The sequence below is a fragment of the Semicossyphus pulcher genome, unplaced genomic scaffold (assembly GCF_022749685.1).
Source record: "Semicossyphus pulcher isolate SPU_LCO1_2020_fin unplaced genomic scaffold, fSemPul1.0.p SCAF_15, whole genome shotgun sequence".
Taxonomy (NCBI): Eukaryota; Metazoa; Chordata; class Actinopteri; order Labriformes; family Labridae; genus Semicossyphus; species Semicossyphus pulcher.
Genome location: NW_027211659.1, coordinates 1,539,247 through 1,562,500, shown reverse-complemented (window position 1 = coordinate 1,562,500; position 23,254 = coordinate 1,539,247). Strand labels below are relative to the sequence as shown.

The 23,254-nt window shown below is 44.0% G+C and overlaps 1 protein-coding gene across 2 annotated transcripts in view; it reads left to right on the top strand.

The window, feature by feature from the left end:
• LOC138592676 (ras-associated and pleckstrin homology domains-containing protein 1-like) overlaps positions 1–23,254 on the top strand; it is a 63,510-nt gene that overhangs the window by 28,620 nt on the left and 11,636 nt on the right. Inside the window, exons 3-10 of one of the 2 annotated variants that reach the window (XM_069663520.1) lie at positions 4,476–4,607; positions 4,717–4,825; positions 4,932–5,071; positions 5,224–5,472; positions 6,568–6,723; positions 6,849–7,019; positions 12,243–12,317; positions 21,720–21,797. In XM_069663520.1, coding sequence (XP_069519621.1) covers positions 4,476–4,607; positions 4,717–4,825; positions 4,932–5,071; positions 5,224–5,472; positions 6,568–6,723; positions 6,849–7,019; positions 12,243–12,317; positions 21,720–21,797 — 1,110 coding nt within the window. The remainder of the gene's footprint in view (positions 1–4,475; positions 4,608–4,716; positions 4,826–4,931; positions 5,072–5,223; positions 5,473–6,567; positions 6,724–6,848; positions 7,020–12,242; positions 12,318–21,719; positions 21,798–23,254) is intronic. The other variant, XM_069663521.1, reaches the window with a different exon arrangement.

The window sequence follows — 23,254 nt, the reverse complement described above, 5'->3', positions numbered from 1 at the left end:
GTCCCGCCCCTTCCTCTACCCGACACACACCTTTACCTTGTGTCCTTGGCGTGTTGGAGCCCTCAGGTGTCCTTGGCGTGTTGGAGCCCTCAGGTGGGCTCAGTCTGCAGCAGAACAGCTTCTTGTGTCGGTCTGAAGCAGATATTCACGCTGATGGAAAGTTCAATGACTGTAGTGTTAGTGTTAGTTACGTCTCCTCTCGCTGTTCCTCCTCTACTCTGCTACTCGGGAACAGAACACTGCAGGAGCCCCATTTGTCAACAGAGCTGTCAATCATGAGGCCACACCCCCTTTTTATAGCATCAAATAACTCATTAAAAGTAAACTTGTGAGAAAAATGAACACTTGGACATAAATCAGCAGGATAAGAACTAACTATAATGACAGAAACCATGTTGGAGAAAAATGTATTTGACCTGTATTTTGATTTTATAGTTTGACTCATGTCCCATCTGTTAACATGGAGGAGGCGGGCTTTATGAGCTATACTGCAGCCAGTCAGCAGGGGGCGATAGAGAGGGTTTGGCTTCACTTTCAGGGAGCTGTCATGTCGGCCATCTTTTTACACAAATTGTCAGTCTGAAAAATAGTTCCTGCTTGCAAATACATGATCATGTGATGCTAACCTGCAACCATTTCTCATAATATAGAGTTCCTCATTAGCATCAGTTTTGCATGTTTAAAACTGGGAACCGCTCGTTGGACTTTCAAAATAAAGCGGTCAAATCAGTGTTGATAGTTAAGCTATGTCCGGCTAGACTTTCAAAATAAAGTTTACCAACAAACATTTGACATGTTATGATTTTTGTAAGAACCGGCTGGTGATAAATGATCTTCCTTACTGTTTACTGTGAAGTCAGAAGTCTAAATTGTGTACGACTGACGACAGCAGACACTGCCACACTTTTAAGTTTTTCTTTGTCGTCATGCTTTTGTCTAACTGACGGCTGCAAGCTTTTACACTTCCTTTTGGCTCAGTTTTGGTCTCCAACCGCTGCTGAGGTAAATATCTGGCTCTGTAATGTTAGGCAGATATGTTGTCTCTAACTGTGTGTCTGAGCAGGAAGTTGACAGCAGGTTTTCAGAGCTCATTCGCTAAATGAAGCATCAGCTAAAAATGATGTTTAATGTAAATGAACGAAATCAGCAAATTTGCTGCAGCAAGAACCAAAACAAAGATGCTCAAACGCTCTGTGGAGATGCTCGAAGCTGCAGAGTTGGTGGTAATTCTCTTCACACATTTGATCATTAATAAGTGTGAGAATATTGATTCGTGCAGCTTTAAGCTCTCACACTGTGACAAATGTCGGTCAAATTAAATGTATAATTGATTGAGACAGGGTTACTGTGAAGCGTCGTGTCTTGATAAAGAACTTTGCATCAATATGATCGTGTATGTAGGCTGAAGGGTTTTATCTCGCTCCATCCGAGGATCGAGTTCAGCTCGAACGTGACGTGAGTTTTTCCTTCTCATTTAGATTTCTCCTGCACAGAACACAGCTTCATTTGTCGGCCCTAATCCAACCTTTCCCTGCGTGGAAACAGCAGATTGTTGTACAAGAGTGCAGCTGTGAGAGTTTTCACAACGCTCCTCCAGTCCCTCAGCAGTCCCCCAACCACACACACACACACACACACACACACACACACACACACACACACTTGCCCTATCCTCCAGTCTAAATGACAGACCTTGCTAACCACAGGGATCTAATTGTAGCACGGCTCCTCAGTGTGTGTAAGTGTGTGTGGTGTGTTTTCCAATGTGTTTGTATGTGTGTGTGTGACATTCTGCTCTCTAATCTTGTGTGTTTGTGTGTGTGTGTGTGTGTGTTGGCTGGCTGTCACTCCCCAGAGAGGGACAAGGGGGCGACGGCAAGAAGCGGCTCCCCAGGAATAGCACTCTGCGTCCTGGGCGATACTTTTGGGTCGCCTGGGTGGAGATGTGGAGGAGAGGAAAGAGGAGGTGAGGAGAGAAGGGAACAAGGAATGAAGGAATTAATCAGTGCTGTGCATGGCGGTAACGTTCAGTAGGACATCGTTATTGATCTTCATTGCAGAGTTGATAAATCCGTACTTAGTTGTCCTCTTAGTTTAAGTTTGATAAATCCTTTAAAGTGTGTTACATCATGTTTGAGGAGCTACTGGCTGTCAACAGAAGAATTCACCAGCTGTGTGTCTCTGATGTGTCTCCAAGCTGAGACCGCAATATATTTTCATAACTCTGTATGTGTGTGTGTGTGTGTGTGTGTGTGTGTGTGTGTGCGCGGGATGGTTATTGGCGTCATTAATCTCCTCAAAGTGTGTTGGTTTGTTCTCGGTGCAGTTACAAAAAAAAAAAGCTCCGTCTTAATCTGTCATAACCTTTCCCCTGGATTTCCTGCTCATGCTGCTTCTGTTCTTTTGTTATGAATCATGTTCGTGCTTATTGTGATAATTATTTTTAGCCTGTGGAACAGACCGCTCCGTCTTCCTGCGAATAGAGTCAAAGGGGAAGAAGTCAAATAGATTTCTTGAGCGTGTTAACCTGAGGTTCTGAAATAGTTTGAACTTTTGTTCATTCAGCTGCAAAGTTTGGAAAATACGCAGAAAGACACGACAGTAAAGATTAAAGATTACTGTGTTTACTGCGTCCTCAATGTGTGGAGCTATGTTTCTATGTCCCAGAGTGCAAGATGAGTCATCAACCTACTTTGTAATAACAAAATATGAAGTTTAAATTCATTATGATTACCTGCATACCACCAGATACAGGTGTATAGATGACAACAAGCACATGACATCAACTTTTAATGGGGACTTTCAGAATAAAAGTATTTAATGTAATGTTATTTTTCACTCCTTATTCGTTTTGAAATCTAGAACAAAGCTCTACAAGAGTCAGGAGTTTGTTGACAGGCTCATTTGTCTCCTGGCTTTGAGACTCATCCTGTTTTTGCTCTTCTTTGGGATATGATGTGAACATGAGAAACCTGCTTATTAGTATCACTGTACACTGTACACATGATTAAAAGTAGTCAGGTATCAGGTCATCTTTAAGTGCTGTGTTTGAGTGGATTCATGTCACAGACATACAGACATACATGCAGCGCTGTTTTATGAGGAGCTTTTCAATATTTCGGTGCTGACGAGGGCTGTGACGGAAACCGCACGACCGCAATCCCGCGGTTATGAGATGCCAACCGCGGGCTGGACCCAGTCATTTCCGCTTTTTTTCTCAATTAAAAGGCGTATGAATTAATTATTCATTTGTTTGTCTGTGCAGTGAAGCACTGTGTTTCCCCTTTACTCAGACGACACACGTCATATTTACAGGTCAAGGAGAAAAACGGTCAAACCTGTCAGGTGTCAAGTTAGCAGAAGAAAAAGCAGCGAGACACTTTTATCCCAAGAGAGTGAGAGGAAAAGTAAATCTGAACCTTTGTCTAAGAAAGACGGTATTAAAGACCGTTATGCGTTGCGGCGGGAGGAAGAAGGTAAACGATCAGCACTAATACGTGCGCGTGGAACCTAAGTGCACGAGCACGGCAGCTCCGTCTGTCCGACCGTCAGTTGATCAGGATGAAGGATAAAGAAATGTACACCACAGTGAATGACAGGAGGGATAGTAAACTGCTCGTGCTGCTTTAAAGACGCTAATATGGTTTTAAAAAACGATGATGACGTGTTTTCTCCGTCTCTTAGTGTGTTACTGCCGTTACGTCACAGCCCTACTGACCAATCAGAAACCAAGACCAGGAATACATGCGATTGTGTTTTGATTTCTTGCCATCTAATCCCCTATATTCTGTTCTGAAAAAGTTGTTGGTACAAAAATAGATAGATAAATAGATAAGAGACAGTTTCCCGGGTATCGTTTCCATGCTGTTCCAAACCAGCACAAGAGCTTATACAGGATTCTGCAACCAGGATATGATGTTTACACGGACCGACAGCAGAGACATGCGCCTGTCTCTGTCTCTACTTAAGAGCCTATAAAAGAGTACTGTATTAAGATGTGCTACATTCCTTGTGGGTCGTGTCAGTTTTCAGGGAGAGCAGCTCAATCTGCATCTTGTCTGATTGACTGAATACAGCTGGACTCTGTCTCTTTAACATTTGACATCCTGCTGTTCATGATCTGAATCTGTCCATTTATTAGCAGATGTCATCTGTCACAAACATCTTTGAACTTTTACTGCAGCTTTTAAAATTCGTCTAAAGTGCCAAGAAGCTTTAAAAATGTCTAAAGAGGCTGTTTTTCAACCGGTTTGGTCCCAGTGTTGCTGTGACCTTTGACCTCCTTGCTCTTGTAATGATGGTGATTCAGGAGTCGAGGCGCCTTCTGCTGTTTACTTCTGAGAAAAACAGAAATAATGTGAAACCAGAACCTAACACATTACGTGTAATACAGACTGTTGGCCACTAGATGGAGCTGATTGATCACCCTCAATTAACCTGAATGTTTCTCAACCCTTCTTCTGTCCTCTCTTTAGATGGATCAGCTGTCAGATGAGGAGGTGGAGGTGAGGGAGGACGAGGAGGAGGAGGAGGACAGCGATAAGGAGGACCAGGACCTGGATAAGATGTTTGGAGCCTGGCTGGGGGAGCTGGACAAACTCACACAGGTAAACACAAGTCTGCTCCCTGCCTGCTGAAAACACCTGCATGGAACGATTTCGTCTTCTGAAATGCATGCCAGAGTGGATTTAATTTGTCCTTTTGTCGTATGTTCAGAGTCTGGATGATGGTCGACCGGAGCAGCCCCCCCAGCAGAAAGCTCCCCTCAGACAGGAAACAAACATGGCCAACTTCTCCTACAGATTCTCCATCTACAACATCAACGGTCAGACAAACACACACACTCAATATGCACACTTCCTCTGCTCCTCTCCTTCACTGTGACGGTCTGCCTCTGTCTCACGGCCGTGTCTCTCTCTTTGTGTCTGCAGAGGCGTTGAATCAGGGGGAGAACGTGGACCTGGATGCTCTCATGGCTGATCTCTGCTCCATCGAACAGGAGCTCAGCACCGTCAACACCAAACCAAACAGTGCCAGCAGCATGGCTCGCCTGGGGCTGACCGACACCAAGGTACACACACATTAGAAGATCTCATTTATCTTCCAAAAAGTTACATATGTTACCATGCATCTTATGTTATTTTACCGTGTGCACCTCTAAAAAATCAGAAAAGCTTTGTCTCAAACAGCTCTCACTGAATCTCTCTTTCTCTCCGTCTGCAGGTCCGACAGAAGCCTCCAGCCGGGCGCAGCAGCAGGCAGCAGCCAGCAGGGGGCAGCAGCAGCGGCGGAGGAGGAGGCAGCAGCTGTAACAGTGTGAGCGGTGGGGGAGGCAGCAGCGGAGCGAGCAGCAACAGCAGCAGCACCAGAGCGTCGCCGGCTGGCACCATCAGAGCTCCAACAGGGCATCATGGGAGGCCGGCGCTGGCTTCCAACTTCAGCCTGGATGACATCACGGCACAGCTGGAGAAGGTGTGTGCCACTGTGGACATTTATTATGCTATAAATATAAATCTGTTTGGCAAATCATTCCTCAGAAAGATCCAAAAATACCTCCCTTTGATATCTGTAAAGACGAGCTCTGCCTGGTGTTAGGAGCTGTAAGCGAGAGGCAACATTTCAGACATCAAGTAAACTGATAAATTTGCCTCATCGCGCTCATGGACGTCTGGATGAATTCAAGAGGCAGAGACGCAGTGTTTATGCTTCAATCAATAGAAATAGGTCAGTGAGCGCTGCAGGCACAGAGGGAATTAGTTAAAGTGTTTTGTGGTGAAAGTTTTCCTCCAAACTGTGTTCAGTGTTTGCTGCAGCTGTTTTTTCCTGCTGTAAAGGATTCACTGGGTTGAAAACAGCGAGCTGGTGGAGGAAATGTTGGTGTACTGAAACATTACAGTGTTCCAAACAGACATTAGAGCACAAAGAAGCATCACAGTCACCAGCGAAAACATTTCTGCTAACACGAATGGAGTTTAATTCGATCTCACCAGAGCTGTGTGAAGTCCACCGAGGCCTCTTAGGACTTGTCTTCCCGTCGGGTATTAATGACCTACGCCAGCATCCAGGGGTCGTTCTTCCTTCACAGTCAGAGTTTCTGCACATGCTCAGTCTTCTTTTTTCTTCTTCTGTGCAGAATGTTTCAAACTGCTCCCTTTACGATGTCTCTGAAGCTTCTAGTTAACATCGCGCAGCCTGTAAAGAGCCGTTTCTTTGATTTTTGTATGAAAAATAAAATGCGTGGGCTGCACGGTGGTGCTCGGGGGGGCTGGAGCCTCTCCCAGCTGTCATTGGGCGAGAGGCGGGGTTACACCTGGACCGCCTTAAGAGTCATCAATGAACCTAATGAGCATGACTTTGGACTGTGGGAGGAAGCCGGAGAACATACATGGGAGAACATGCAAGCTCCACACAGAAAGGCCCACTACATGTGAACCGGGGTTCGAACCAGGAACCTTCTAGCCGCCCCAAATGTGACAGTTCCTCTGTTAAACACATTTTCTTTGTCTCTTTAATCTGTAGATTCAGTGTTTGAGCTCCGCCCTTACCTCAGTCTCTTTCCCCCATCAGGCGTCTCTCAGTATGGATGAAGCTGCTCGTCAGACCTCCTCACACTCTCTTAGCTCCGCCTCCACCTATTCGTCATCAGCTTCCATGCGACGGCCTGGAGCCTCCCAGCGCCAACATCGACGCACGGGGTCGGTCGGCACCGTCAGCGAACACGAGGTAAACTCAGAGCTCTGCAGATTTCAGGAGTTTAATCGTGTAATATTTGAAGCTTTCAAACTTTCTGTCTCTGCAGTCCACCTCACCTTTTGTTTGAGCTGCTCTCCTCCTTCTCTTGTTTTCAGGTGCGTTCCATAGTTCACTCCTCCCGCTCCTCCGTCACGTCGGCCTCTGGGGTCTCTGTTAACTCCGCCTCCTCCATGGACTCGTTGGACAGTGTTCTCCGCTCTGAATCAGACGGTCAGCCAGCTCAAGTTTTGCCTTCAGGTGGAGGGCCCGGTCAAGGCCACATGGAGGTACGAGCCCACTCATGATGACTAAAGGATGAATGATTGAGTTGTATGTTTGTCTCACCCTCACCTGTCTTCTTTCAGACAATATGAACAAAGGGAATTATGACACTATGTGAAGTTAGACTTCCATCACAACAGCCATCCATAGACTGCGTATAAGCAGTGGACGGTGTGTAAGCTAAAGGCTACCTCCACTTCTCCTACACAGTCTCTGGGTGCACCTCTGTGCCTTCAGGTGTGCTGACTGGATCGGCCTCATTAAAACCCGTCCTCTGACTGGGATTATGCTGAGTCTGCTATCGTTTCAAGCAGATTATGACGAGATTAAGAGCTTCAGCCGATAATTGCATTGAAATACGGAGGAAATGATTAGCGAACATGTAGCTTTGGAAAGGATGACTCAGAGGATGACGATGTGAAGGACCACACGTTGATTTTACCGCCTGTTTCTCGATCTCGATCGATTTTTGCTGCAGAATTAACTTTTATCTAACTGACTTTTTCAGTGCAAACCTTCTTAAACTAATTGGCATTGAAATCTGCATGTAACGCACATTAACTACTAAAGAAATGTAACATGCAGGGAACATGTCTCCTCCAGCGGTCCACCTCCTCTCTGAGTTTTTCGTGCAGGATGTTTGAGGCTCGTCTGCAGCAGAACCTCAAGCATTGTGTTTGCTGGCCTTTTCTCCCGCTGCTGGCTGTGTGCTGCTGACAGTTTCTGCTGCTTCGGGCTGTCTCCTCGCTCCTTTTGAGATCAAAACCACTCCTTTTGTCCAAGAATACACCTGAAAGAAAAGGCCTGGTCACAATCTTCCCTGAAATCTCAGACGTAGCCAACTCACAGCGGTGGCTGCAAAATGTGAACAGGAGGAAAAGAGCAGGAAAGAATCACAGCAGTTGGTTTCTACCACGCAAATTTACCATTTCACAAGGCTTTTCTGGACTTTTATACCTAAATCCCTCTTTTATTTCTGACTCTGGACGCTGCTGAGGAAATTTAGTCAAGCCTTTGTAAATGTTTGCGCCGTGCTCGACCAAAAAAAAAGACCCCTAAGAGCGGCACTGTGAACACAAACCCTGTTATGTGAGGAGGAAAACTGGGTTACAGCTCCACTTCATCCAGTGCATGCACAGATACCACAGAGACCAGCGATGGAGAGAGTTAAAAAAAGATGAGTGGAGGGTTGAATAAAATTAGAATATTGAGACGAGAGGCCAGAGTGAGTCAGCAAGAGATGATGAAGGAGCAAGAGACGGGCAATGATGGAAACTAAAGGGCAAACGTAGAGAGGAATAAATGGTGACATAAACGAGAGAAAACAAACAGAGGAGGAGACGGAGAGAGGGAAAAAGAAGAGGGGATTAGAGGAGAGGATGTGATGTGGTGTTCTGGCCCTGAGCGCTGCTCCCATGAGTCCAGCTCATTAGAAACTGGGACTCTGAGTCTCTGAGTCTTTCCCTGCCTTACACGCTCAGTATAAGCATCCATTAAGGGCCTTTTGTCTGTCTGTCTGTTGTCCAGCACTTATGAAAATCAGCTTTACAAAGTGCTTTAATAAAACAATGTAATGTACTGTAATGGGAATATAGACAGATGGACATGAGGAATAAAACAGTAACTTTAATTCAAGGATGCTGAACAGCTGCTGAGGCTGATTACATCTGTTTCTTCTTTTAAATCAATTTTAGTACAGGTGTTTTTATCTAAAGGTATTCTTAGAATGTTCTTTTAAAAGGGGGATTCTGGTATTTTTAAACTATACATATATGTTTTTCTCTATGTTGGGGGACAAAAGCTTTGGAGTTGCTTCTTTCTTTATCAAGATGCATCCACTTAAACTTTTTTTTTTGTCCATGGACAGACTCATATTGTTCTTCTGTGTCTGACAACATCACAGAAATGATTCGACCTTTTTCTTGAAGATTGAGATGTTTTTTTAAGCCATAAACAGCTGTTCAGTTGCTCTCTTTAAAGCCACCAGACTCCATTGACAAAAACACTAATTTCACTTTGCATAACATTTGAGTTGCTGATCTACTGCTGTTAGTTTGTTTGTGTTATTGTGTGACTGCAGTATTTAAAATGGTTAGTTCAGAGCCAACGTAATATTGCTGTAACACATAATAACACAATACAACTAACAGATAGAGGCAGCAGTAGAGGAGCAACTCCTGTCGCTGCAAAGTAAAATCGCTGTTTTTGTCAATGGAGTCTGGCGGCTCTGAAAAGAGTGATGTAACAGCTGTTTCTGGTTATAAAATAAGTATCTTATCTTAACAAAACAGGTAGAGATTCTTTCTGTAATGTTGTCAGACACTTAGAATAAAAAGCTGAGCCTGTCAGTGGAAAAAACAAGCACTTTTTATGGATGTACTTTAATCCAAAGCACGTTTGATCCCAAATATAACAGAGTTGCGGCTGCTGGCTAAAGCAAGAAAATGACAAAAATATTTTAAAAATATGTATTAATAGGGCCCAAGCTAAAAAATACCAGACTTCCCCTTTACAAAAACAATGGACTTAAAGGGGTTAAAAGCGTAACAAATAGTTTAAGTGTCATTAAAAGTCAGCACGGCCTGTATCCTAGTTATATCATAAAACTTTTTATGCTTCAAATTAAACTCATTATCTCAATTAGGGTATGGTTAGTCCACAGATATTTATTATTAAAACCTGAAACTGAACCACAAACACACGGAAACGTTTGAGTGAGGAAGCTGCACGTGTACACAAACAAGGTTCTCCAGCGTAGCAGATACTGGAGCTGCTGCCTCTTCCCGATGACTTTATCCTAGAGAGGATCAACACACACACACACACACACACACACACACACACACACACGCACACACACACTTGAATGTCAGATCTTGGCCAAAGGCAAAGCTTACTGTAAGCGCGCGCGTGTGTGTGTGTGTGTGTGTGTGTGTGTGTGTGTGTGTGTGTGTGTGTGTGTGTGTGTGTGTGTTTGACCTAAATATTATTTTTAATCTGTGGTTATAGAGAGAGAACTAATGCTTTCTATAAAATGATTTCTAGTGATTGAAACACACACACACACACACACACACACACACACGCACACGCACACGCACACACACACACACACACACACACACACATTCCTGAGATTATTAAAGACAGGAACAAATTCTGTGTGTCTGAAAATAAATGTAGTAAATATAAAAATATCAACATTATTTATTTATTTTCCTCTCTCATAAATGTCAGATTTCACTGGTTCGTCTCTTGTTGGAACAAAATGCGTTCAGATAAGTTATTCGATTGAATAAAAAATAAACTGATCATTTTTCCTTCATTAGAATAAAGTGAGATTATAACAGTATCAGAAATGTCAGGTCAGAAAAGCAAACGAGAGTTAGACCAAAGTTTCTAACAAATCGACTTCCCTTTTCTTCTTCACTCCTAAAACAAGAGATACACCTGCTGCGTGTCTCTGTACTGGAGTCCAGTCTGCCCAGTATGAACCTGCTCCGGCTGAGCTGGCGACTCACTGTCCGGCTGCTGCACGTGCTCACGAGTGGGATTAGATAAAGCTCACTGAGCCGCAGATTTGGCCCCTGTCTGTGTAACTCACATTGTCGGTAAATATGAGTAATACAGTAAATAATTCAGCAAATAAATAATGAATACAAATCTGGCTGGTGTCCTGCTGGCATGGACTTAAAATCCTGTGTGTGTATGTGTGTGTCGAGTGTGTGTGTGTGGTCTGTCGCTGTCTAGACGTCTACCAGTCCACCCTGAAGCGTCAGAGACTGCTCACTTGAATCTATTTGAATTATTTAACCTTTAGAAATGTGAACGGGGCTGTCGTACACTTCAGTTCGTAGTCTCAAGTTAGGTCAGACAAACTTTACTTTATGTCTCCACACTGGTTTTATTAGTGTGCAAGTTTATTTCCTCAATCAACACCACAGACTGTATAAAGAGATGGCCAACAGTTCAAACCCTCTCTATCGCCCCCTGCTGGCATCCGGGCGGAGGTGGAGACACGCCCTCCATCTTTATAACTATTGATCAACACTTAGTGACAGTTTTTTGTCTTGCTTTGACACCTTTTTTTCCATAGAAAAACAGAAACAAAAATAATTAATAATTATTTCTTAATTAAAAGAAAATAATTAATATAGCATGCCAGGCCGAGTTGTGATATCCACATCCAACCCTCCTGTCGTGTTCGTTACTCCTCCCTTACTTTGGTGTTTTAACTGCTCTAACATTAACACAAATACCGTTAAACATGACCAAATGTTATCTAATACCTTTTGAAGCTGTAAACAATGTCTCAGACTAGTGTTTAACATGAATAACTGCAGTGAATATAAAAAGAATAGACACTGAAAATCTCTTCTTCTGGTTCAGAAATAGCTCAGTCTGAAGTGTGTTGTCCTCGAGGGGGAGTGTGCGGATGTGTGGCTGTGAATGGGGATATTTTACATCTGATGGATGAACATAATCAAGTGTTACCCGTTCATTCACAGGTGTGAAAGTTGACTAAACCACTCAAAGTTCAGTCAAAGTGGTGATCAGCAATTTTATACGTTTTGTTGCTTTCAGTCACATCTCCTGTTTGTCCACAGGGAAAGGAAAATAAAGTTAATGTAGTTCAGGTTCTAAAATCCGTAATTATTCTTAAAATGTTACTTAACAGCTGCAACAAATATCCACACAGGCTTCATGGTCTCCACAGGCCCGCTACGAACACCAAACACCTGACCATCTTTGTTTTTTATAACCCAAATCCCACCTTCAGACATTTCTAAATCACATGTAGGAAAAATGATAAAATCTGTGCAGACTCGGCAGGTCGAAGAAAAATAAGGACACAAGAATTAAACGAAAGCGCTCGTCACCAAAAATAAAATCTGCCTGACTGATGATGTACAACCGTCTTAAAGGATCAGATGGATTTTCTTCTTCCTCGAGGACAGATGTGACTTATCCAGTCTGCCTGAAAATAAGCTCTGAGCTACATCTCTACGACAGCCTGTTCATGTGTCCCAGCGTACCTGCATCATTAAACTGTTACCTGTTTATAACGTGAACGTTTCTCCTTCACAGGTGTTTACCTCAGTGACGTTTCTCTGCTGCTGAGCTCTGCTTCTCCACACAGCTTTCTGCTAAACTGCCACATCAATCAAACGCCACATTCATTCACCAGGACTCTCTCTCTCTCTGTCTGTCTGTCTCTCTTTTTAAAGCACTCCTATCTGGACAGGGAAACCTCTCTGATTCTGAGAAACATAGCAGGAAAACCTTCACACCTGCTGACCAAGGTGACACCTCATTCACTTCTGCACGCCACTGCTCTCCTCTTGCATGACGACTTCCTGTCCCCCGTTTGTATCTCTGTGCATGAGTCAAAGAGCATGCATCAGCAGTCGTGATCACTGTGCATGTCTTCTCTTTCGACCTCCCTCCTTCCACATCTCTTTCTGTTGGACTGTGTGTGTGTGTGTTTTGTTACACGCAGTGCAGTGATGTGTTCTGGTGTTTAATCCCAAAGCTTTACAGAAACAGCGATAAAACTTTGTGTCCCCGAGCAGTGTCACAAAACTTTGGAGGTGATTTCGCTTTACCAGCATACAGTGCAACATGAGTGCGACTCCAGCCTGAAAGGGAGCTATGCACTAGAAATGTCAGGTGCATTTTTAAAGAGTAAATTCAATGGAACAGTGACTTGAGAATGTGATGATATTTTTCGTAAAACACAATTTTGTTTTGTGACCAAAAATTCTGTTTAAAAATGTCAAAATGGACTCATTTCAAACACAATGTAATCATGCAGGCCAGAAAATGTCCTGCAGAATGGCTGCAGAAATCACTTACGTTAAACAGGTAAAAAAAAAAAGGTTAATTATTTTGCTCGCTGTGTTTGAACCTTCATCCTGTAAAGCTTTGTGACTCCTGCGGGGAGAAAATGTTCCTTGTGTCAGCAGACGCATGAACCCCACATGATTCTGTTCTGCATCTTTATACCACCTCCTCATCGGTTCTTGTTTTCTGGTGAAGTTTGTCTCATGTGTGGATTCCTGCAAAGCATGACGGTTTGGACTGAGTGAAAACAAACATTACCTGACAGCCTGGTAAATATGTGTGTCAAAGTTTCATTGCTGTGATGTCTCGGTGCTTAACGGGACCGGAGAGTCTGAACGAAGCATTCACACTCGTTTTAAATGCAGAGTAACTGTCACTGCAAGCCGCCGCTTTCAGTCTAAGTTTGTTTATTTTTAAGAGGCTTAACACACGTGTTACTCGCATGTTTAATCTCAAAGGACGGACTGATCTGCTGTGTCTATGATAAATGTAGTTTTCAGAGCAGTCCAGTTTTAATAGGACGGTAGATAAAGCTGCTGACATCCTGAGTGATCGTGCTGTAAGACTGCTTCAACAACACTGTGTGCTTGTGTTGAAATATTTGGATGATTCTAATTATGATGTTGGAATTACTTAAAGACAGGTAAGTGTGACAGTCAACACTTCTGCGTCTGCTTTCATCAGACGAGCTCGTAGAAAGACGCGTATCCGCCTGTTTTGTTTAGGTTTATCTTCCACTCTGTTCACGCCCGAATCGATCTCCTTGTTAGCCAATGTGCTCCCCCTCACGACGTGGTCGGTGAATCATAAAACTGGTGACGCACTGAAACAAGATGGCGGCTCTTGGTTGGTGAATGAGCAGCCTCTGCGGTAGTTTTAATGCCTCAGAGCTGGCTCTTCGTCTGTTGGACGCACCATCCCCGGACTGAATGTGTTTTGGTAATTTTACTGCATAACAGGATGCTCATATTTTGCACTTGAAAGACAAACTGGGAAACATGTGCGCAGGTTTGTGGTAGTAGGAGCATAAAAATTTAAATTATACTAGAGATTTGGTGTCTGATGGAGGAATCATGCACTTCCTCTCAGGCTGTATGAGACAGGAAACTGAGCCCTAGTCATAGACGTGGTCACCGTGACCTCACACGTTGGTTTAGAGGCCATCATTTTGCACAACTTTTGGCTTTAATATAATTTAAAGTTATATAAAAATCATATAGTTGAGAGGGTATATGAGCTGTAGAGACTAACAAAGTGTTGGTTACGAGGCTGAAAGCGTGTGTATTTTGTTTAGTTGGGTTTTTAACATGGGGCTCTATGAGGGCTGGCTCACTTTTGGACCCAGCCTCAAGTGGCCATTTGAGGAACTGCAGTTTTTGACATTTGAGCATTAGCTCTATTTTTCAGCCGTAGAGATCACAGCTTAGTACTTGCCCGCTTGGCTTCACATTGTACTTTTGCTGGGCCTAAAGGAAGGCGTGACCTTTACCGTCACAGTGCGCTGGGTGCCGCTGAGCTCGTCTCTCCCAAAGAATCTTTTAAGCCCGGTATGTGCAGTGTGTTGTCGGCAGCTGTGACCTGAGAGGACATTGTTAAGCAGCCTTGGTTTGTTCTGTGCAGTAATGAGTATTTGGACATCAGCCAGGTCAGTCATGGAGCTTAGTAGGTGAGCCTTAGGCAAGCTAACGCTAATCAATGCAGATAATGGGACCTGCTAATGCGCTAATCATTGTTCGTGCTGGTGTTGTTGTTCGACCCAGAGGCTGCTGGAGAGCAGAACATATGAACCAGTGTCGCCGTTTAAAGGAGATTAAATAGAAATGTTCATCTCTGTTTAGCATTAGCCTGAAGCTATACGACAGGATGTACATAAACGTCTGTGGATAAAAGCTTCTGATTAATATGTGGCTGTAATGTTCGAGTCTCTGCTGCTCTTAAGCTAAAGCTGCTTCTTAATGGCTGAGGGAGAAGTTTTATTTTCTGCGTGTGCGTGTGTGTGTGTGTGTGTGTGTGTGTGTGTGCGTGTGTGTGCGAGAATCCGTAAGGAGGCTTTATTCTGATTGGATCGGCATTGTCATGTTTTCACTGGATGATGAAGCACACGAGGCCTTTTGATTGGATGTTAGAGGAGAGTACCAGATCCACAAGGATAATCTTCTCTGGTGCAAAGAGTTGGTGATTCCCCGTAGCACCATGTACACACACACACACACACACACACATACAGCAGCTGGCTGGCTGGCAATGGGCTGTCTCATTTGTCTTTGTAATAGCATCACACAGACTTATAAATCTGCTCCTCCTCGTTTCATCACGTTTTATTTCCTAAACCTCGGAGGGTCAAACTGAGGCTCTGGACCCTCAGACTCCGGGTGTCTACCTTTTGAAGATACTAGATATGCAAATACACAACAGCCTTCTCACTAAGTAATTTCGGCTCTTTGTGCATAATAGATGCGTCTAAAGAGACAAAAGGAATTAGTCTCAAGCCTAATTTGAAACGTTCTCATTTAAGTTTCTGACAGTGTTTGAATGTGCCGTAGTTAAGCTCTGATATTCATGAAGAAAATTCAGCCTGGACGCAGCTGTAAGAATAATCACACTGCAGCTCTTCTGCATCTTACACAAAGCATGAGCATCGTCTGCAGGTCTTTCATCGATACAAGCGGCTGTTCTGTGTCGACTTGGTCTTGCCAGAGATCTGTTTTCATGTTTTCAGCCTCGGTTGTTGAGCATCAACGACGGGAGTTTAGACTGAAATAGAATACATGCTTACTGCCTTTTGCACAGGTACAGGACAGTACAGGTACATCGGAGCTCAAGTGCGTTGCTCCGAGAGACGGCTGCATAAAATATAAAAGATAGAAGAGCGATAAAATATGTAAAATTGTGATCACAAACAAGAAGTATACGCTTTGTAAAAATACACACTTTCTAACAAAGGAAACACAGTAATATAGCACTTACATTCATCAGCTAACTGTACACGTGTATGCTAACTGCTGACTATGATATTTGTAGACCTTTCAGAGAGAGGGCCGTGTGTAGTGTTGGTTACAGGGATAAGAGAACGGGGGGGGGGTGATGCCGGCAAAGGGCCGAGGGTGGGGGTCGAACCCGCGGCCGCCACACGCAACCGACGCTCTGCTTCCTCCTCTGATTCTGACTGATGCAACTCAAACATGTAACGGTGCTCTTCGCTGTATGTGCACCGTTGTCGTGTACAGTCGGGGATATGTCAATCAAACCAGGGAGTTGTCAATCAAAATTTGGAAGCTGTCAATCAAAACGCAATCTGCCATGCCTAGACAGTCTTCAGAAGTGGTCTCAACTTGGTTTTAAACTTGGTTTTCTTATAGCTGTTAACTTTTATTTTTACTCAGATTTTTATGGATGTGCACAGAGACTTTCAGACCCAAAATCATGCAAACATCCAGACATCATTCTAGGCCCAGTCGGTCCAAACTGACAGGATACAGTCAGATTCATTCTTCACTTTTTGGTTCCATGTATCTCCGAGCAGCGAACCAGCCTCTCATCATCTCTCACCGTTTCCTCTGTGCAGTCATTCTGACCTCTCTGATTCACATCTTAAAGTGCTCTGAGCTGAAAAGTGATTTTATTTTAATTTGCGGCCACAGATTAGAGTGGGCGGGGCTACGATCGGCCCTGACATTCCTGGCAGATTACGAGCGACGGGGCCAGTCTAACTCCTGCAGCAGTGATTAGGCTGAGGGTGTAATTATCACTCTGGTGCACTCGTCTTCCAGGGCACAGCTGTATGTGTGTGTGAGTGTGAGTGTGTGTGTGTGTGTGTGTGTGTGCAGTTCTGTGTCAGTGTTACACTGCCTCAGCAATAAATGCAATCCTCCCACACACACACACACACACACACACACAGCTGGCCCACTTCTGCTGCTTCCATATAAGCCCCCCGTCGCTCCGCTCTGTTTTGAGCCTACGGCGGCTCAGGAGGGACACATTCCTCATGACTTCAAAGGCAGCAGGATCTTTCCTGGCAGACGCTAATTTTAGTGGCTCTATAATGTAGGTCAAGAGAATATCTATGAGATGGAGAGAAAAACGTTTACGCTGCAAGCTGGAAGGGATGATGAGGACAGTGGTAGGAGGAAAGGAAAACAGCGACTGTGATTGAAAGCAGGAAAAAGACGGCTGAAAGATGCATTAATATCTAATCTACACTGAAGAATGTATCAGTAAATGTAAATGCATTAAGACGCCGTAAAAGAGCATCACAGACAGATTTGGGCTTAATGGATTATCATATATGAATGGGTTTAACTGGACGTCTGAATGGACGGAGGGATTTTTCTTTAAGTGGTGAAAATGGACACATTATTTAATTATCTCTTTTAATCCCACTGAAACACTTCGGTTACACCACTTTTAATGGCTAAATAATGTCATTTTACAGGACAATAATCACAGTGATGTAGGGTCATTAAGAATCATTAAGAGGTCAGAACATGTAATAATGTCAATCAGAACACGAAAATGCAGAATAGTGCTTTTGATGGTGATTAGAAGAAAAAATGTAGAATTACTTCACTTTACGAGAAAGTAAAGGATACGCAGCTAGCAGGGAACGTTCCTGTGACATCGGCTAACGTTACCTACAAGTTCTAATTACGTTTGAAAGAAAATGTTTTAATGTAATATTCAAAGAACGTTTTAAGTATGTTTATCATTCCAAATAAAGTTCATGTAACGTTAAAACTCAACTACGATGAAACGTTTTAACGGCAACGTTCAGGATGTTATCGAGGCCTGGGACGTCAGAACGCCTTCTATAAAACATTTGCTGGTAGAACATGCTGACTGCAACCTTCTGGGGATCTTTTCAGGATGTTAGTTCGGCCTGAACGATCAGAACGTGATTTATAAAACGTTCCTGAAATGTGATTTGAACTTTCTCACTGCAACTTTATGAAGATGTTTTCAGAGAACGTTCTCCTAAAAGGAACGTTCTGGGAACCAAATAAAAACCGCTCAAAACATTACCAGAACATCGCGCCTAACATTCTCAGGACGTTGTTAGAGCAAAACATTTCCAGCCTGAGTGGGAAGTTTGCTAGAAAAGAAACTCAGATTTACAGGAAATAACCGGATCGTTCTCTTAAAAAGTCGTAAAGTTTAGTGAGAAAATAAAAAACTCTCTGAGATTAAAGTCGCGCATTTAAAACTCTTTGTTGTGTTTCTTTTCTTTCGTGTTTAATGGGGGAAAACTACAGCTTACAGTGTGCTGTTGTAGCATCGCTGCAGGCTGTTGGTTTCAAACCAACCACCAGAACAACAAAGACACAACCAGAGACACACATAATACAGCCTTCATGCTCCACTGTTAGCTCTTTGCCCTTCAGATCATCCATCCATTCAGGAAACAGCACCCCCAGCAAGTTGAACGTGACCGTTAGAAAGCATCTGAACATGTGGAAATCAAAGTAACCCTGGGCGGAGCCTTGGACCAGCATCCTTTGAGAGTGTGATGATGATGAGGTTTGAGGCAGAGATGAAGGAGGCGTATTGATTGTGAAGGCTGTGATGATGAAGATGATGACGATAAGTGACACACTTCAGCCAGCTGCTGCTTCAGGCCTCATATTCTGTTAGTAATGAATTATGAATGCAAACTAGTGTTAATGCACGCTGACGTGACATGAAGGCAATAGTGTCAGTTACTGTTAAAATGCTAACTGACAATGTGACAGGTGTTTAACATTCCCTGGCCTCCTGTATTTTCTTGTTCAAGTCGCCAACATTTAAATAAATAAGTTTAAAATATGTTTATGGCACAGTTACTCCTGTAGTTTCTTTAAAGGCTCCAACAGACGGTTTATTAAGTTTCATCCTCTGATCTGCTTTTTCTCAGATTCAAACCTTGAGCTCAAACAGCTGTTTAACACTTTAACCTGCTCCTTCAAATTTAGCTTTATTTTGACCACCTATACAAATTATAACAGGCATGTAGTTTCTCATTTTAGAGGGTAGCTGATATACAGTTTAAATCTTTTACTGCTAGCTCAATTTAAAGATTATTTCAATCTGTAGACCTACATAAATTTATTTGTACACAAAAGCTGCGTCTCAACTCAGAGGCTGCATCCGCCAAAGTCGAAGACTCCTTCAGATGCTTCCTCCTTTTCCCGGGATGTGAAGGATCCACCGGGTGCATCCTTCACGTCACAGCGTATCCCGAGATTAATTGCGTGCCGATTTAAATGAGATGGCGGACTCTCAAGCGGCCGAGGAGTGAACTTTAAATGTAAACGTTTTTGGTTTCAGCTCAGTCATATAGCTAGAGATACACGTTAGGAAACAAAAGAGACCTTATCTTTAAAATAATAGGTTAAGTTACGTTAGTTATGTTAGCTAACTAGCCAGCTAGCTACCTGTTGCTAGGTAACAGGAGCAGCATTTAGTGATGCAAGGATGAGGGTGGGAACAGCTGGTGACGCAAACAGGAAACCATGGGTGCCCAATCCTGCTCCTGGAGAGCTACCTTCCTGCATGTTTTAGTTTTCTCTGTACTTGAACACAGCTGATTTGAATGATCTGCTCGTTATCAACTGAAGCTTCTCAGGGGATTGATAATGAGCAAAACATTCGAATCAGGTGTGGAGCACGGAGAAACCTACAACATGCAGGAAGGTAGCTCTCCAGGAGCAGGATTGGGCACCCCTGCAGGAAACCCTCCGTAGACCAGAGCGTCTCATTTCAGTTCGGCCTCAGCGTCTACACAAATGACTCATCCTTCGTAGCCTGTGTCCTTCAAAGGATGCAGCCCCTGGATTGAGACACGGCTAATATTTCTGCTATATTATTTGTTTTTACACACGTGACTCAAACATGCTGCAGAGCAGAAAGACATCAGAAGTTATGGTTAAGAGCAACACTCTGATATTTGTTTATTTAATGCGAGTTAACATCGTAATATTGAAGAATGTTTTTGTACATTAATTGTACTTTTTCTGATTCACTGCTTTTGTGCATGCTCAATAAGGAGAACCGATGTTAGAGCTTTTGTTGTGAAAATCATGATAACATTATCCCTCGTTAATCGTTCCTCTACAATCTTCGCTGGAGGTGTTAACCTCAGCCAACAAACATATTGTCGTCATTATGCAGCGTTTATGAGCTTAAACTGCTGCTGCTGAGAAATCAGGTCTTGTGAGAGTGTGTTTGTGTGTTTGTGTGTGTTTGTGTGTGTGTTTGTGTGTGTGTGTGTGTGTGTGTGTGTGAGTGAGAGTACTTGAGGGGCTTTTGGGGAACGCCGATAAGCAGATTGGCTGCTAATCTCCTCTTCCTCGTCCCCATCATCTCCTGTTCTTTCTGCCCTTTCGCTCGTGCACAATACGGATCCTCTCGTGTGTGTGGGGGGGGCTAAAGTGGAGCGCAGACAGCCAACCAGACATTTATGTGAGGTGAAGTGACTGAAAAGATCCCTTAAAATTGAGCAAACCAAGAAAGACGGAATAATTAAGAGACGAAGCAGTGAGTGAGATGAGGACAAAATAACAAGTCGGCTGAAAAATACATCAGATAAGAGAAGTGCAAAGACGAGGAGGAAGTCTGCGAGGAGGGGGCATGAGAGCTTGAGATAAAGAGATCAGAGCCTCTGCATGGAAGTTGGCACTGCAACGACGCCCCTCCCCCACCGCTACCCGGCCCATCTCTACTTCCCTCTCTCTCTCTCTCCTCCTCTCATTCCCTCTGCCTCGCTCGGCCTGGGAGGATGTGACAGCACAAGGTAGCACCTTTCAGTTTGATCAGTCAGTCAGTGGACCAAGCTGCATCTCTAACCTGCGATCAGTCAGCAAGTAGATTTCCTAAATCTGCTGCTCAGGCTGTCAAAACCCAAGACAGCTAATCTAGTCGATAGCTAGTTAAATCCTCCTGCTGCTCATTTTTGCACATTTTTGTCCACTTATGCAGCTTATGCAGCTGTTTGCACTTTTATTTTTGCGTGCAGGTTTTGTTTTTGCACCTGCATTCTTCTCTGCTGGACTTAAGGCTTAAGTCGTTCTGCTCCTTCGTCCACTCGTCTGCTGTTATTCGCAGATGATTATCTCAGCTCCATCGTTTCATTGGAAGCCTCACCACCAAACATAGAGGCAGATCGGAGCTGCATTCCAACACTTCCTAATGTCTCCGTTCGTCCTCTAGTTCCCGGCTGCAGTGGCGGAGAAAAACCAGCATTGCTTCCTGTTTGCGCATGTTTGGGACATTTGGATAATCCTCCTGTAGAGAGACAATAACTAACATGTAGCGTCCGAGCTTTAATCCAATCTCATTCCCCTGCAGCCAAAATAATCTGGACATAATGATGATAATGAAGAGGAGGAGGAGGAGAAGCGGGTTTTTCGCTGCCTACCAAACATGTCTGATGAAGCCTCACAGTTTGGGCTCGCTGGAAAGTGCACCTCTGTCTTGTTTGGAGTAAGCTTGGGCTGCTGTTTTGGCTCTTCCTTCACTTTGTCAGGAAGCTGTTAGCATGCAAGACGCCTAATAAAACCAGAGTAATTCAAACTGGAATACACTGATTGTTTGTGCACACTGTGCTGATAAAAACACCTGGATTTTCTGGACTTCGAACACCGGATTCTGCCGTTTTTATTCGATGCAAAGCAGACGCAGAAGTGTTGTTGGTTTACGAGAAATCGACTGAAAGTAAACAATGAATTCCTGTTGGAGGGCTCAGGTAGGAACAGATTATAATGAGCTTGTGCGTCCTTAATACGGATTGAGAGAGAGAGCGAGTGTTGCAGGAACGATGCATTGACTGATTGTAATGTGAAATGTATCTTGCCTTCATTAATGTGTGTGTGTGTGTGTGTGTGTAGGAGGAGCAGGGGGCCAAGCTGAAGGCAGAAAACATCCGCGTCGCCCTGGAGAAGATCAAGGAGGCCCAGGTTAAGAAGGTGAGTCAGGTTCAAATACACGCACATGACAGAAAGATGCAGCAGGAGTGTGTGTTCATACATATTTGTGTGTGTGTGAATGTGCATGTGTGGGTCCTTGTCTGGCACGTGTCCAACCGACTCGGTTTTCTGGGTCAGGTCAGTGTTACTCCATGTTGAAAGCTCCGGTCAATAACAGCTGGGGTCAACACACACACATACACACACACAGCACTCAACATAATGACCAGAGCAAGTTAAGTCCCAATCCCACACAGAGAGAGACAGAGAGAGAGAGAGACAGAGACAGAGAGAGAGAGAGAGAGAGACACAGAGAGAGAGCGAGTGGATTAACAACCTGGATTACACCACAGAGACAGAACAGCTACCTGTCTGTCTGTTAATCATCTTGTGTTGTTTCTGCAAAAAGCTGCAAAAAAGTGAATCTGTCTGCACTTTCTCTGACTCACACACACACACATGTAAATGATCACTTAAGGGACAGTGTACAGTTTACCTGAACCGTATTTATGCTGACAGCATGAGAAGTACTTGGATTTGATTTGCTAGAAGGGGTTAAAATTTCAGGGGCACGGTGCATAAACATGAAAACCATGAAGCTGCCATAAAGTGATGTTTAAAAAGCAGAAGAGTGAATACACAACAACTACACACCGATCAGCCATAACAGTGTGACCACTGACATTGATTATCTCGTTACAATGGCCTCTGTCAGTGGGTTGGATATGTCGGGCAGCAAGTGAACATTTTGTCTTCTAAGTTGGAAGCAAAAAAATGGGCAAGCGTGAGGATGTGAGCGACTCTGACAAGGGCCAAATTGTGATGGTGGACGACTGGGTCAGAGCATCTCCAAACCTGCAGCTCTTGCGGGGTGTTCCCGGTCTGCAGCGGTCAGTACCTACTAAAAGTGGTCCAAGGAAGGCAAACCGGTGAACCTGCGACAGGCTCATTTAGCAGGATAATGCGCCCTGCCACTGCAAAAGGAACGCGACAAAGAGGAACACAACAATGAGTTCAAGGTGTTGACTTAGCCTCCAAATTCCCCTGACCTGTGGGATGTGCTGGACAAACATGTTCGATCCATGGAGGCCCCACCTCGCAACTTACAGGACTTGAAGGATCTCCTGCTCACGTCTTGGTGCCAGATTCCTCAGCACGCCTTCAGAGGTCTGGTGGAGTCCAGGGGACCTACACAATATTAGGCAGGTGGTCATAATGTTATGGCTGATGGGTGTAGGCTGCAGCAGCTGATGGCACCTTGAATTGTGCACCTGCAACAACTATCTTTCCCCTCGGTTCAAAGAGCGTTAGGAAGGACAATGGCAGAGAGACACTGTGACTGCTGGTGGCTATCGGAGCTTGTGTTTGGGAACTGGACTGTTTTCCAATAAGGCTCATTGCATAATAACCTCATACCTGCAAATATCACCAGAGGACTGAGACACTGGTTACTTGTC